The sequence below is a fragment of the Panthera onca genome, chromosome A3 (genome assembly GCF_046562875.1).
Source record: "Panthera onca isolate mPanOnc1 chromosome A3, mPanOnc1 haplotype 2, whole genome shotgun sequence".
In the NCBI taxonomy this organism is placed as follows: Eukaryota; Metazoa; Chordata; class Mammalia; order Carnivora; family Felidae; genus Panthera; species Panthera onca.
The window spans coordinates 71,206,221-71,222,479 of NC_138341.1; the positions used below are offsets into that span (position 1 = coordinate 71,206,221).

General features: G+C 34.8%; 1 protein-coding gene across 24 annotated transcripts in view; it reads left to right on the forward strand.

Annotated features, from left to right (window-relative positions):
* NRXN1 (neurexin 1) overlaps window positions 1–16,259 on the forward strand; it is a 1,127,584-nt gene that overhangs the window by 954,386 nt on the left and 156,939 nt on the right. For all 24 annotated transcript variants that reach the window (XM_078444444.2, XM_078444446.2, XM_078444455.2 and 21 more), the window contains one exon: window positions 5,718–5,889. In XM_078444444.2, the coding sequence (XP_078300570.1) occupies window positions 5,718–5,889 (172 nt within the window). The remainder of the gene's footprint in view (window positions 1–5,717; window positions 5,890–16,259) is intronic.

Here is a 16,259-nt window from a genome sequence, read left to right on the forward strand (position 1 = left end):
ATAGATATAGATATACATATATATATATATATACATAACTTAGTTATAAACCAAAAGTGAGGGACTGAATTCTCATTCTGGTACCTGTCTATTGTCACTTGACCTTGAAGAAGTCATTGTACCTTCCCGTGTCATAGTTTCCTCATTTGTAAAATAAAGAAATTGAGTAAGTTTCAGGCACTTAGCATTTGATGACTTTTTTCACGAATAAGGACTAAGAAACTGCACACACGAAATGCCTGTCAGCGTGTTCCATATCTTTTAGAATGATTTCCTATATTGTGAATATTTATCATTCCACTCTAAACAGACTTAATTGCTGTGGTTTTGCCAGTTATTAATGAAAGAGAGAATTTCTTGCCTCATTTGTTTATGTGTGTGTGAAATGGAGAATGGAGTAAAGAAACTACATTAAAGAACGTGACAGGATGTCCTTCCCCACGGGCAGCTGTGCACCTTTTCTGGGGCATCCTCTGGGAGGAAAACAGTTCAGTTCTCTAGAAAGTGTTTCTATTGGCATATCCATCATCCATGAAAGAGATGCTCCAGATTGACCCAAATGTCAAGAGTCTTGCTTCTAATATATGAATTTTTCAGAAGTAAAATTGGAGGAAAGTAACCATTGTCTGAAGCATGTTCTTGAACAATACACTGTATGTAATGTTTTGCTTAAATTTGTGGCTTCCTAGAACAGAGACTAGGAGGGTGAATGAGGGTAACTACATGACAAGAGAAATGCGTCTCACACGGCCTTCGTATATATATATGTAGTGATAAAAAGAACCCAAGATGAACGTCACTGAACTGTGAATATTTTGAGGGAAGTGATTACACACAAACACACACACACGTGATTTTACACACACACACACACACACACACACACACACACACACACACACACGCGTATACTTATGTCTGAATCTCTTTTTTTAATTTTTTAAAATTTATTTAAACTAAATTAAAAAAATTCATCCATTTCTGATATCCCTCACCCCCTACTTCTTGGAATCACCAGTCTATTCTCTGTATCTGTAACCTTGGTGTGTGGTTTGTTTTAGATTCCACATATGAGAGAGATCATGTAGTATTTGTCATCTCTGACTTATTTTACTTAACATAATATTATTTAATTATTTAATATTTAACTTACTTAACATAATGCCCTTGAGGTCCATCTATGTTGTTGCAAATGGCAAGATTTCATTCTTTTTGATCGCCAATATTCCAGTGTGTGTGTGTGTGTGTGTGTGTGTGTGTGTGTGTGTGTATACACACACCATATCTTCTTTATCCAGTTTTCAGTTGATGGACATTTGGCTATTGTTGATAGCACTGCTGTAAACATTGGGGTGCATGTGCCCCTTTGAATCAGCATTTTTGTATCTTTTGGATAAATGCCTCATAGTGCAATTGCTGGGTTATATGTAGCTCTATTTTTAATTTTTTGAGGAACCTCCATACTGTTTTCCAAAGGGGCTGCACCAGTGTGCATTCCCACCAACTGTGCAAAAGGGTTCCTCTTTCTCCATATCCTTGCCAACATCTGTTGTTGCCTGAGTTGTTAAACTTAGCTATTCTGACAGGTGTGAGGAGGTATCTCTTTGTGGTTTTGGTTTGTATTTCTCTAATGATGAGTGATATTGAGCACCTTTTCATGTGTCTGTTAGCCATCTGGATGTTCTTTAGAAAAGTGTCCATTCATGTTTTCTCTGCATTTCTTCACTGGGTTATTTGTTTTTTTGGATGTTGAGTTTGATAAGTTCTTTATAGATATTGGATACTAACCTTTTATCTGATATTTCATTTGCAAATATCTTCTCCCATCCCATTGGTTGCCTTTTAGTGTTGTTGATTGTTTCCTTTCCTGTGCAGAAGCTTTTAATCTTGATGAGGTCCTAATAGTTCATTTATGTTTTTGATTCCTTTGTCTGCAGAAAGAAGATGCTGTGCCTGAGGTCAAAGACATTGCTACCTGTTTTCCCTTCTAGGATTTTGATGGTTTCCTCTCTCACATTTAGGTCTTTCATCCATTTTGAATTTACTTTTGTGTATGGTATAAGAAACTGGTCCAGTTTTATTCATTCTTTTGCAAGTTGCTATCCAGTTTTCCCAACACCATTTGCTGAAGAGACTGTCCTTTTTCTATTAGATATTCTTTCCTGCTTTGTCAAAGGTTAGTTGACCATACATTTGTAGGTCCATTTCTGGGTTTTCTATTTCTTGTTCTATTGGTCTTTTGTCTGTGTTTGTGCCAGTACCACACTGTCTTGATGATTACAGCATTGTAATACAGCTGGAAGTCCAGAATTTTCATGCCTCCAGCTTAGGTTTTCTTTTTCAATGTTGCTTTGTCTATTTGGTTTTTTTTTCTGGTTTCATAAAAGTTTTAGAATTGTTAATTCTAGTTCTGTGAAGAATGCTGGCATTTTTTGATAGGGATTAATTGAATGTGTAGATGGCTTTGGGTAGTATCAACATTTTAACAATATTTGTTTTTTCAACCTATGAGCGTGGAATGTTTTTCCATTTCTTTGTGTCTTCTTCATTTTCTTTCATAAGCTTTCTGTAGTTTTCAATGTACAGATCTTTAACCTCTTTGGTTAGTTTTATTCCCAGGTCTCTTACAGTTTTTGGTACAATTTTAAATGGGATCCATTCCTTGATTCCTCTTTGCTGTTTCATTATTGGTATATAGAAATACAACCAGTTCTGGTACTTTGATTTCATATCCTGAAACTTCGCTGAATTTATGTATCAGTTCTAGCAGTTTTGGGATAGTCTTTTGGGTTTTCCACATACAGTGTTATGTCATCTGTGAAGAGAGAAATTTTGACTTCTTCCTTGTCAATTTGTATCCCTTTTATTTCTTTTTGTTGTCTGATTGCTGATGCTAGGACTTCCAATGATATGTTGAACAACAGTGGTGAGAGTTGACATCCCTGTCATGTTCTAGCACATTGAGTACTTCCTGCCACTCCCTTCTGGCCCACCAAGTTTCAGTGGACAGGTCTGCTGCTAACCTGATGTGTCTATCCTTGTAGGTTAAGGACCTTTTGTCCCTAGCTGCTTTCAGAATTCTCTCTTTATCTTTATATTTTGAAAGTTTCACTATGATGTGTCATGGTGTTGACCTGTATTTGTTGATTTTGAGGGAAGTTCTCTGCATCTTGGACTTGAATGCCTGTTTCCTTCCTCAGACTAGGTAAGTTCTCAGCTACATTTTGTTCAAATAAACTTTCTGCCCCTTTTTCCTGCTGTTCTTCTGGGACTCCTATGATGTGGGTATTGTTTAGTTTTATGGAATTGCTAAGTTCCTTTTTGCTCTAATACTTTCCTTTCCCTCTTCTTTGCTGCTTCATTTTCTTCCCATAATTTTATCTTCTATATCATCTATTGTCTTCTCTGCTTCTACAATCCTCATTGTGACTGTATCTATTCAGCTTTGTATCTCAGTTATACCATTTTTTTAAAAATTTCAGCTTGACGGGTTTTTAGGTCTTTGATCTCTGTAGCAAGGGTTTCTCTGGTGTCTTCATAAGCTAGTAGTCTTATGACTTTTGTTCTAAATTCTTGCTCAGATATATTGCTTATATTTTCTTTGAGCAAGTCCCAGCCTGTGACTTCTTCTTGACCTTTCTTTTGGGGAGAATGCCTCTGTCTTGTCATTTTGGCTAAATTTCTGTCTTTTGCATGTTTTAAAAGCCTGACATGTTTTCTGCTCTTGAGAGTACTACTATATTAAAAAGGGGTCATACACTATCCAGGGCTTGGCTCTTCAGGAAGTGTTTCTGGTGTATGTTGTGTGCACTCTGCTGTTGCGGGTTGGCTGCTCTTTCCTACTGCGTCGGTACTCTGCAGAGGTCCTCCTTGCTTGTAGTGGGATGTGTTTGGACCTTAACTAGATGTACTTTGATTTGTTTGTTGAAGTAAACCTTGCACCTGCCATGCTAACTCCTGCCAACTGTGGAGATCCTTTTGCCACTCTACAGATCAATTTCCTGGGTGTTCCAAGTGATCTGACCTCAATACAGCTGTGTTTGAAGAATAAGGACAGCCCAGGGCTCTTCTACTTCTCTGCCATCTTAACTATTCCCCCCAGGTTCCCTTTTCATTTTGTTGATGGTTCCCTTTGCTGTCCAGAAGTTTTTTAGTTTGATGTAGTCCTACTTATTTATTTTTGCTTTTGTTGTTTTTCTTTTGGTGATAGATTAAAATAATCATCACAAAAGACTTATACCAAGGAGCTTACTGCTTATGTTGTCATCTAGGTTTTTTATAGTTTCAGGTCTTATATTCAAGTTTTTGATACATTTTATGTTAATTTTTGTGTATGGCATAAGATAGTGGTCCAGTTTCATTCTTTTGCAAGTGGCTGTCCAGTTTTCCCAGTACCATTTATTGAAGAGACTGTTCTTTCCCCATTGTATATTCTTGGCTCCTTTGTTGTAAATTAATTGGCCATAGTTGTGTGGATGAATTTCTGGGCTCTCTGTTCTGTTTCATTGATCTATGTGTCTGTTTTAATGCCAAATACCATAGTGTTTTAATTACTGTAGCTTTTTAATATAGTTTGAAACCAGGGAGCATGATGTCTCCAGCTTTGTTTTTCTTCCTCAAGATTGGCTTGACTATTCAAGGCCTTTTGTGGTTCCATTCAAATTTTAGGGTTTTTTGTTCTATTTCTATGAAAAATACCATTGGAATTTGGGTAGGGATTACATTGAATCTGTATATGAATGCTTTGGGTAGTAAGGACATGGTAATATTAATTCTTCTAATCTGTGAACATAGAATTTCATTCCATTTATTTGTGTCTTCTTCAATTCTTGTCACTAATGTCTTATGGTTTTCAAATATACAGATCTTTTTTCCCTCCATGCTCAAATTTATTCCCATGCATTTTATTCTCTTTGATGTAATTGTAAATGGAATTGTTTTCTTAATTTATCTTTCTGATAGTATATTATTAGTGTAAAGAAACACATGAGAGGGCCACCTGGGTGGCTCAGTCGGTTAAGTGGCCGACTTTGGCTCGGGTCATGATCTTGCTGTCCGTGAGTTCAAGCCCCGTGTTGGGCTCTGTGCTGACCGCTCAGAGCCTGGAGCCTGTTTCAGATTCTGTGTCTCCCTCTCTCTCTGACCCTCCCCCATTCATGCTTTGTCTCTCTCTGTCTCAAAAATAAATAAATAAACGTTAAAAAAAAAGAAACACAAGAGATTTTTGTCTATTGATTTTGTATCCTGCAACTTTACTGAATTTGTTTTTTTTTAATTTTTATATTTTACATTTATTTATTTTTGAGAGAAAGAGAGAGACAGAGCACAAGTGGGAGAGGGACAGAGAGAGATGGAGACACAGAATCTGAAGCAGGCTCCAGGCTCTGAGCTGAAGTCAGACGCTTAACCAACTGAGCCACCCAGGCTCCCCTGAATTTGTTTTTTAGTTCTAGCCATTTTTATGGAGTTTTTAGGATGTTCTATATATAATATTATATAATCAGTAAATAGTTCCAGTTTTACTTCTTACTTTACAATTTGGAAGCCTTTTATTCCTTTTTCTTGCCTAATTGCTGTGGCTAGGAGTTTCAATAATATGTTGAACAAAAGTGACAAGAGTGGATATTCTTGTCTTGTTCCTATACTTAATTCTTATTAAATGCTGACTAATCACTATAACTTCATACAATTCTTTTTTGTCCCCTCCTTCCTTCCAGCACCAAGGAAAAATTGGAGTTAAATTTAATGTTGGGACAGATGACATCGCCATTGAGGAGTCCAATGCAATCATTAACGATGGGAAATACCATGTAGTCCGTTTTACAAGGAGTGGTGGCAATGCCACATTACAGGTGGACAGCTGGCCAGTGATCGAGCGCTACCCTGCAGGTAAGCCAGTGAATGTGTATCGGGGGAAGATTTTATGAAAAACAAAGTGGAAAACAAAGCACTATTTTGCGTCCGTTTCACCAGATTGTGGGTTTTCTGAGAAACCATCAAGTATTTATTGGACTTTAAAATCATGTGAATGTAATGCTGTCCTAAACTGTTCTTGATACAGTGTACAAATGGCATTTTGTAGGAGAACTTGAAGGCACACTTTATCGTTTGCAAAATTCAGGACATCAGTGAAACCAGAAAAATGCACACATAAAAGGCACAACATGTCAAAGCTCTTTTTACTGGATCCTTGCATTCGAACAAAGGAAAGGCTTTGTCAAAAGTAACAAAGTTATATTTAAAACCGAGGGAGGGAATATTACATATTTTTCTCTGAAAAAAAGTAGGACCAGGTGGTTCCTTTGATGGTGCAGAGCTGAAACTCATGAAAGGTGCAAGAGGACCATGAGACAAATAGAGAAACAGTAAAGGAACAATATATAGTACTATAAGTCACCCGTTATAAGAACGTGTAAGTAAATGAAGTTTGTTTTCACTGTCATATAACCATATGGGAGTTTCACAAAGATTCTGTGACACTAGCATTATTCATTTCACGTCTATAAAATGAATGTCAAGCTATTATAGATAAAATAAAAATTACCTTTTTTCATTGTTAATCAGCTTATCAGATCTGCATTATTGAAACAAAGGAAATAAAGACTTAAACTAGTGTTACTTGTGGTTGCATATATTCCCAATTAAAAAAAAAACATGTTATTTTGGGGTGCCTGGGTGGCTTAGTCGGTTAAACATCCAACTTTGGCTCAATTCATGATCTCACAGTTTGTGAGTTCAAGCCCCACGTCAGGCTCTGTGCTGACCGTCTGCTTGGGATTCTCTCTTTCTCCCTCTCTCTCTGCCCCTCCCCCCTTTCTCTCATGTTATTTTAAAGTAAAATACAAATTAAAAGTATACTTGTATTTTGCTTCAATTATTATCTCTATATTTTAGTACAAGAGGTTACTAAACACATCAGTCTCATTTCTCTCTGCTCCTCTTTTAGCTACAACTGACTTGTACAACAGATTTATAGTAGTGTATAAAGAAAATATTCAAAAAGAAATTTTCATTTTGCACAATACAAATTATTACCAAAATGCATATAAGCCTCTGTTATAAGTATTTGTTTCTTGGAAGAAATGATATGAGGAAGTAACTAACTTATTAATAAAGATCTCAGTTTTTCTTAATACTGACTCACAATTAGGAAATGTGTAATAAAATGTCCGTGGTGCCCTCCTGGAACTTTTCTGATTTATATATTTCTACATCTTCAGGCCTCATTTCAAACCTATTCTATAAAACTGGTGCTGTGCAAATATTTGCTGAATTAAGTGTGATAAAAAAAAAACAGCTCTATGACAAAATTCAGAAGCAAGCACATTAATAATATGTCCAGGGCTCATTATAATACTGGCAAATAGTAGGCAGTCAATAAATATTTGCTGAATTGATGTCCTGGGAATTATCCCTACAATTACAAGAATGTACACCTTCTTTTACCATCTATAATGGATTGGAAGACTTGGAAGGAAAGTAACTCAAATATGTCACATAGACCCTGCTAATACTGCATTTACTGAAATCCTAGTAGAAGGGTATTTTTCATAAAAAGTACACCTTTAGTGGGATTATGGAGAGTAAATTGGTAAATTTTCCAAAATACAGATTAATCAATACCTGTTTACTGAGAGGAAGTTACTGCACTGGACACCATGAAATGTGTAAAGTAGGGTAAGGTCTAGGCTGTGTCTCTGGGGGTTTTGTCATCTATGAATAAAAGACCTGAATATGTAAATTGACAAATTCTGTTACAATTATAGTAGCCCAGCAATGTTTCACCAGTTAATTTGTTAAAATTATTTCATTTTAGTAACTTTTTACTTTTATCACACTTTTCTCACATAGTGCTATTTTTTAAGAGCTCCTTTTTAGAGAATACTAATGGTGACCTACAAGGGGAGAGAAGTCCCACTCTCAAGTTAGTTGGAGAAAATCTGTTTTAAACTAAGTTTAAAATATCTATATCTGGACTTTATTTTATTAATATACATAATGCATCTCTAAAAGAGAAATACAATATGCATTTCTCAAGCATAGATAACCAAAACCTAGTTTTCTAATGCATTAATGCATTGAGATAAATATTTTATATTTTCAAAAATTTCTATGCCTCTTTAATATATTTTATCTGATTGACAGTCTTTTAATTGTGCACTTACTAGATACTATGTACTAGGTATATTTCAAAAAAGACATGATCCTGTGGCAAGCTAATGTCCAATTTAATACTAGAATAAGGCAGTAAATTAAGTCAGCAAATAGTTGTATATTTTTCTAGACTAAAATTTGTTTAACACACATATAATGTCTCATTTACCAATTAAATGGATGCCCAGTATAGGGAACAATGTAAAATATATTTAAAGATCAGAAACTGACAATATCCTGATAATTAAGGGACAATCTTTAGAAATAGTTATTTTAGATGCAACCTCTTTTATATTTAGAAAAAAAAATAGGCACATGCAAAGATTCTATGTACGCTTTCAGTGAAAAGTATTTGAGATAATATTAATTAATCAAGAGTGAGCAAAGTCACAGTTATTATGGAAGATACAAGCAAAAGTAAAACACAGAATCTGTCCTCAAGAAAATTAGAGCACTTGTGAAGAATTTCAATATATACATGTAAAAAGTTCATGATGAATATGTAAAGAACTCAGGGGAGTCACCATTGTTATCAAGTATTTTATTAATCATCTGTTCTGTGTGCATTTCAGCATGATATTGAGGTAGGAAATAAGCCATGAAAATTTCAAAGACTTTCTTCTTTTGGAGCTGTATCTGCAACAATGCTGTGAAGGCTGAATACAAATTTAGAAGTGTGTGTCATCTAGATTAAAGTTTTTAGAACAAAGTGATTTTATGTATGAGTTCATTAGAAATGTCTAGTATATGTCTTTTATATTGGTTTGTGGTATCACTACTTTTATTTTAAACTTTTTTTTTTTTTGTTATTCTTCATTAGAAATACAGCTGCACTAATGCTTTTACCACCAAATCCTATAATCAGAGAAGCAGGAACCAACAGACTATATTTGGTTCCTTTTAAAGTGCCTGCACTGCAAAATATAGGTAATAAGGATTGAAATTAGTAATTAAGTATAGCACTTAACCTTCCATTATAGGGCTTTGTGGTAAGTGCTTTTATATGAAGCAATTCATCTGGTAGCAACACTATACATTTAATGAAAAGCACCTAAAGCGTTGACCAGTGGTATTACCCTATAATTGTCTGGAAGGCTTTCATAGAGAAACTAATTAGTAGAGGTAGATTTTATGCCCTTTTGGAGTATTTGAAATATTCTTTTAACCCAACAATTCATATTTTAGAATAAATATTGAATTTTCTGAATAACAGACCCACTTTTCATTATTTTCTGTACATGGAGCAATATATAGGAATAATATTGTGCAAGCCATTTAAAGTTGAGAAACCATTTATTAGTGCTTATTAAAGCTCTTAGAATATAATGCATCATTGATATCTGATTTGTTCCTAATTACAGTTATGTAGCAAAACTTCTCTCGCAACAAAAATAGATTTCCTTTTCTCATAATGTTAATCCACAGAACTTAACATCATCTTACTCTTTGCCCAGACTAAAGATTGCTCCAGTTAAATCACAGTTACCCTTGAGATTAAACGTTTGAGTTCATTTGTCTACCAGCATGCCAAAAAATGTCCTTTGCACAAAACCGAATACTCATTTCATTCATGTCAAATGAATAAATCAAATGAACAAATACTTAAAGGATATGCACTACATTAAAAGGACATACTAGATTTACCATCTGGACACAGAGATACATAAAAAATGTTGGAGATTAAAAATATACCATCTGAGAAAATATAAGACTTACCATATAACATTTGGCTAATTTTGGATGGATAAATACAAAAAAGGTAGGTTTTAAGGAAGAAGAAGCCATTTTGAAGTAAGTAGGCTAGTAAAACTATGAAAAAAAAAAATAGGAAACTTGATTTGGATCTTGAAAGGCTTGATTTTTACCTAAAGGGTGCCATGAATTTATTTTAATGAGATTATCAAGAAAAGATAGAGACAGGAAGTATTTAGAAAGCTATTAAACCGTCCAGATGTCAAAAGATGAAGGCCTAGAGTAGTGTGTAAGAAAATAGAGAATAACATAGAATACGATGGAAAATCTGGTCAATGACTGAAAAGAAGGAGAGTCATTTCCACTTTTTAGTTTGTCTCTTTCTCTCATCAGCAATTTTCAACGTTTTCTTGCTGCACTATGTCACCAGACTGCCCCAAGTTAACAGTGAGATGGAAATCTATGGTAGGAATGAATAGAGAAGTCAAAGACATGTTTCTTGCTTGCTAAGAGTTTAGTCTTTTAGGGAAACAAGGATTCAGAAAACCCACCAATGTCAAATAAAATAGGTTAACTTCAAAATTACTAGTGAAGAGAAAACATGGTTTTCTATGATGGTATAACAAAGCAGATTATTTAGGAATAGGAAAGTTTAGAAGAAAGAGAGGAATGGCCCAAGAAAAGATTCCATAGAGATGGTGTAGATATTTTTTGCATTACCATCACTTTGGCTCAAAGATCTTATTGATATTATCTCTAAATCTTGATTTTGTTTTAATCTTTGAAAGTTGGTAAAATATTTGAGAGCTCAGGAAATTCATGGTGATGATTTCCCTTTAAATTCTATATACTTAGTTTAGGTTAATTCTATATACTTAGTTTAAGTTGTCGGTAATTATTGACTATCTGTTTGAGTCATTCCATCATTTAAAAGTTTCCTAGATATTGGTGTTTTTATTTACTTTTAATGAAATTTTTGCTATGTATGATGTATTTGAGAAAATCAACTGCATTTGTGATCATAGCATAAAAAAGAGAAGGACCTTCACAGATCCTTCTATTTCAGCTCCTTCATTTTACAAACAATAAAATGGAACCTTTGAGAGGTTGGTGGATTTAGTCAGAATCACTTTGCCAGTTAGTGTCAGAGCCAAAATTATACTTGGGAATTCTTGTTTACCAACTTTGTGTACCTTATTTTATACTATCTGGAAGATAGAAACCAGAATGAAGATAAATCATTAGACAAATCCTTCAACATAGCAAGGTATACTCTTCATAGCTAAATATTAAGATGACCTACACGATTGGTCATGGTTGTACATCTTATTCCATGTCAGAGTCCATTACTTCTGCTGACCAACACAGACACATACACACACAAACCTATATTATGAGTGGTAAAAAATAACACATAGAAAAAAATTTTCTTAGAAAAACCATAGTTAATTACCCAAAGGATACAAAAATGCTTTTTAGAAGGGGCACATACATAAACATTAAAAAATAAATGTTTAAAAAAAGGCACCTGGGTGTGGCTCAGTAGGTTAAGTGTATGACTTCGGCTCAGGTCATGATCTCATGGATCATGAGTTCAAGCCCCATGTTGGGCTCTGTGCTGACAGCTTGGGGCCTGGATCCTGCTTCTGATTCTGTGTCTTCCTGTCTCTCTGTTCCTTCCTCACTCACACTCTGTCTCTCTCTGTCTCAAAAGTAAATAAACATAAAAAAAATTTACAAGGGGCACATGCACCCCAATGTTTATAGCAGCAATATCAACAAGAGACAAATTATGAAAAAAGCCCAAATTCCATAGGCTGACAAATGGATAAAGAAGATGTGGTGTATACACACACACACACACACACACACACACACACACACACACACACTGGAATATTACTTGGCAGTCAAAAAGAATGAAATCTTGTCATTTACAACAATGTGGATGGAACTAGAGTGTATTATGCTAAGTGAAATAAGTCAGTCAAGGAAAGACAAATACAATATTTCACTCATATGTGGAATTTAAGAAACCAAACTGATGAACATGGGGAAAGAAAAGCAAAAATAAGAAAAACAGGGAGGCAAACCATAAGAGACTCTTAAATACAAAGAACAAACTGAGAGTTGCTGGAGGGGAGGTAGGTGGGGGAAGGACTCTTGTTGGGATGAGCACTAGGTATTATGTGTAAGTGATGAATCACTAAATTCTATTTCTGAAATCTTTATCACACTGAAAAAAAAAAACAAACAACACCATAGTTATTTATCACTGAATTTTTGAGTCAGTAATACTCATTAGGAGGCACTGGTTATTTCTTAATCTCACTTTTGTCAAATCTCACATTTGACATTTGTCACATGTCTTGGTTAAATGTATAGATATGGGAAATGCTTGATGGAATTTTGTTTCCCTCCTACAAAAGTAAGGCAGTGAAAATATAACTCTTTATGGAAACGGATTAATCATAGTGAAGATTTGAATCATTCTTTAAATAAAAACTAATATTTGGTACGGTCCAACAGAAGACATGGTAACCGGTATTTGTCACATAGTAGGCTACTTAATGAATAATTTTTGGAATAAATCCAGTTTCCTCATTCAACTTCTATGTAATAACATTGTCTTTTGCTCATGGTTTTTAGGCAAATATGTACATGGATGAATATTTATATGAATATATACATTTTTGGCTTCTGTGATATAGTTAACTGTAACTAATTCAAATTTTCCAAAGTAAAGCTTACACACTATGAAATATATGAAACTTCAAACACTGTAGCTATGTTAGAATTAGTGACTAAAATTCTGTCTTTTCTAGTATTAATATCTTCTTTAATGGTGCTCATTTTTTTGAGGCTTTGGGGCTTTTCTTAATGAGGAAAAATTATAAATTTTTTATTAAGCAGTATATTAAATACATCTGCCTAAAGTGTGAGCTACAGAGAGATTGTATCCAAGGAGATGGAAAGAAATGGTACCTTCTCAGACTTCTCACTCATTCATATATATTCTCAGTGACCTGTATTTTTTTTTAAGTCAAAGAGTTCTTACAGTTACTGTAAGTCAATCACATTAGGATTTTTAATTTTTTGACAAAAGAAAAAGAAAGTTCCTCTGATAGCTTGGTGGGCTTTGGCATCACTTATACTACACAGGCTAACAAACATAGATAATATAAATAAATATAAATAGCCCTTCATGATTTTCAGAAGATTTCCCTTTGTTCCCCATTATTGTTTTCAGTGTACAATCTTAGTACTCTAAATTCTTATCGTAATTAAGGTACATGTTGATCCCACTCCTGAAAAATATGTTAAACACAAAATAGCATTACCATAATTTTAAGTAAGGATAGCCAAAAGTATTAACTGAAGAACTGGGTTCAAGGACTTTTCCCCAAAGGTATTGATAATCAGGTCAATGAATATATTCACTGGTTACAAAACAATGAATTACTAATGTTACATAAAAAAATTGTTGCTACTACAAATGCACAGTTTAGTTTTTAGGAGCAGAGGTGGAAAATGTTTAAAGTAATAGCTAAAGTGTGAAGGTCAGAGATATTACTTTTTTTCTTAATTCTAGTTTCTTTTTTTTGATTTTTTAATGTTTTTATTTATTTTTGAGACAGAGAGAGACAGAGCATGAGCAGGGGAGGGGAAGAGAGAGAGACACAGAATCCGAAGCAGGCTCCAGGCTCTGAGCTGTCAGCACAGAGCCGGACATGGGGCCTGAACCCACAGACTGTGAGATCATGACCTGAGCCGAGGTCAGACGCTCAACCAACTGAGACACCCAGGTGCCCCCAGAGATATTACATTTTTAAGGATCTTAGGCTTTCAGGAAACTTTACAGCTTTTCCAAGTGTTTTGATTTTGATAAGATTTATAGTTTTTTAACAATACTTTTATAAACTTCGTCAGTATCCAAAAGTATCTTATATCCCACTGCTTATAATTACTTGAGTGCAATGGAAGATCAGTCGTGTTCCCAACTCAATGAACCATTCTCTTAATTCTTTCTCAAACACTCTTACTCCTTATTTTCTCAAGAGCGTTTTATTAAAGTGCCCAGGTATATTTAAATGCTTTTGTGATAAATACAGATAACAACTAGTACTTTTGTGTATAATTAAACAATTTAAAAAATTCTACCAGCTGTTTTTCCCTTTCAGTTCTTAATGTCACCATTTGAATGCCAGCTGTGAGCAAGACTCATATTTTGCATAGTATTTCCTTTTCTTATCACGTACCTACTTTTCTTACGTTGTAAACTCAGGAATAAATTGGTATTAAATGTCACTTGATGGTAAATAATCACGTTTTTTTCAAGAGGACACAAATTAGCAAAAAGATAAAAATCTCATCTCCAGATGTTGAAGCCCTATATAGACGTAACTATCCTCAGTTTTAGATATTAATCTATATCAATTTTTCTATTATTTTTTTTTATTTTTGAGAGACAGAGAGATACAGAGCATGAGCAGGGAAGGGGCAGAGAAAGAGGGAGACATAGAATCCAAAGCAGGTTCTAGTCTCTGAGCTGTCAGCACAGAGCCTGATGTGGGGCTCAAATCGATGAACCGTGAGATCGTGACATCAGCCAAAGTCAGATGCTTAACCGACTGGGCGACCCAGGTGCCCCTTTACCAGTTTTTCTTAATGTTTCTTCCTCTATGAGATGATGATGAAGTAGGGCATCTTATCTTTAGAAAAATACACATATGTCTGCATTTAAACACAGTTATGCATATGATTTTTGGGGGTTGGGTCTCAACATCCCATGGCCCATTTACCTAAGATTCAGAACCTGTGCTCTGGGTGATCTTGAGGATGTCAATTTTAGAGGAAAAAAAACCAAAACAAAACAAAGTCTGTGTAATGAACACAGAGGAACCTCCTATCCAAATAAAGTATGCTTCCAGTGAAATGTAGCTGCCCTTTATAACCTTCTAACTATGGATGTAGCCCTCTGGATTAGCCTCTTCTAACTCATATAAAATCTTTTTTCTTTAATAGAACAAGCCCAACTTTTGTACTTCCACTTTAGAAAAACTTAGTTCTCTCTAACATGATTATAAGAATGTTGTTATCCTTCTAATAAATGTATTTCAAGCACTGGTATTATGCTTTATATAATTCTAGCATCAGTGCATTGCATATTAAACAGCCTCAAAACCAAGAGGCATGATTTGAGGCTCTCATGTGGAGAGATCTATTTGTAAATTATCTGAGGATTGTGAAGTGTGATGGCGAAATTACAGTGTCCAATGTGTTCAAGATAAAAATGACTATTAATCTGACATCTTTGGAAAGTGTTATCATTATTATGAGGACAAGTTAATAAAGCCCTTTGCATGTATAGAAGAAACTTCAGAACCCATGGAGGAGGACAATTTCTCTCCTTTTCTCCCCTTACTAGATAATTTTTCACTTTTATCTCATTACTTTTTTAATCTGTATGGTTTATTTTCTTACATATGTACTTAACTCACTCCAGGAGAATACTGACAATCCATTCCTTCCTTTCCACCAAAAACCAACTCTCAGCATCAAAAATGTTATAACCAATTAAGTTAGGTGAATGTAGGAAAACGTATATTCCAATTTCTGTATTAAGAACTACCGCAAATGTAGCAAATAGATGCCATTTGAACACTAAGGTTCATAATTTTGAAAAAAATCCAGAGCAAAGATCAACAAACTTTTACTGTAAAAGGCCAGGTAGTAAATATTTTCATCTCTGTAGGTCTCATGAGCTCTGTCACAATTACTCAGCTCTGCCATTGTAGCACAAAAGCAGCAATAGTAATCAGCAAATGAATGGCTGTGGCTGTGTCCTAGTAAATCTAGAAAAATAGGTAGAGGGACACATTTGACCAGTACACCATAATTTCTTGACCCCTGATATAAAGGCATAACAGAAGGATATGGGGACCAATCTGAAGGAGCTCCTACATGTCAGAATTGGAGTTATTTGAACAGCAAATTAAATGGATATAGCACTGGATTATAATCCAGATAGTGAAATAAGTATCCATGAGCACATATTGGTATTAATAAGTAACTGAATGGACAGATGACAGATAGATAGGTAGATACATGGATATATAGGGGAGCAGGAACAGTTTTGCTTTTTGTTTCGTTTGTTTTTTAGAGAGAGAGAGCAAGTGAGCAAGCACAAACATGGGAGAGGGGCAGAGGGAGAGAGCCACACTCAGTGTTGAGCCTGACTTGGGGCTCAATCCCATGACCCTGGGATCATGACCTGACTTGAAATCACGAGTCAGATGCTCAGCTGACTGAGCCACATAGGTGCCCCTAAGGAGAGTTCTTTCTTACAGAATAATTCAATTAGCAAATGTAGAAGGATTATGGAAATAGAAATTCAGCATTACAACTTCAAA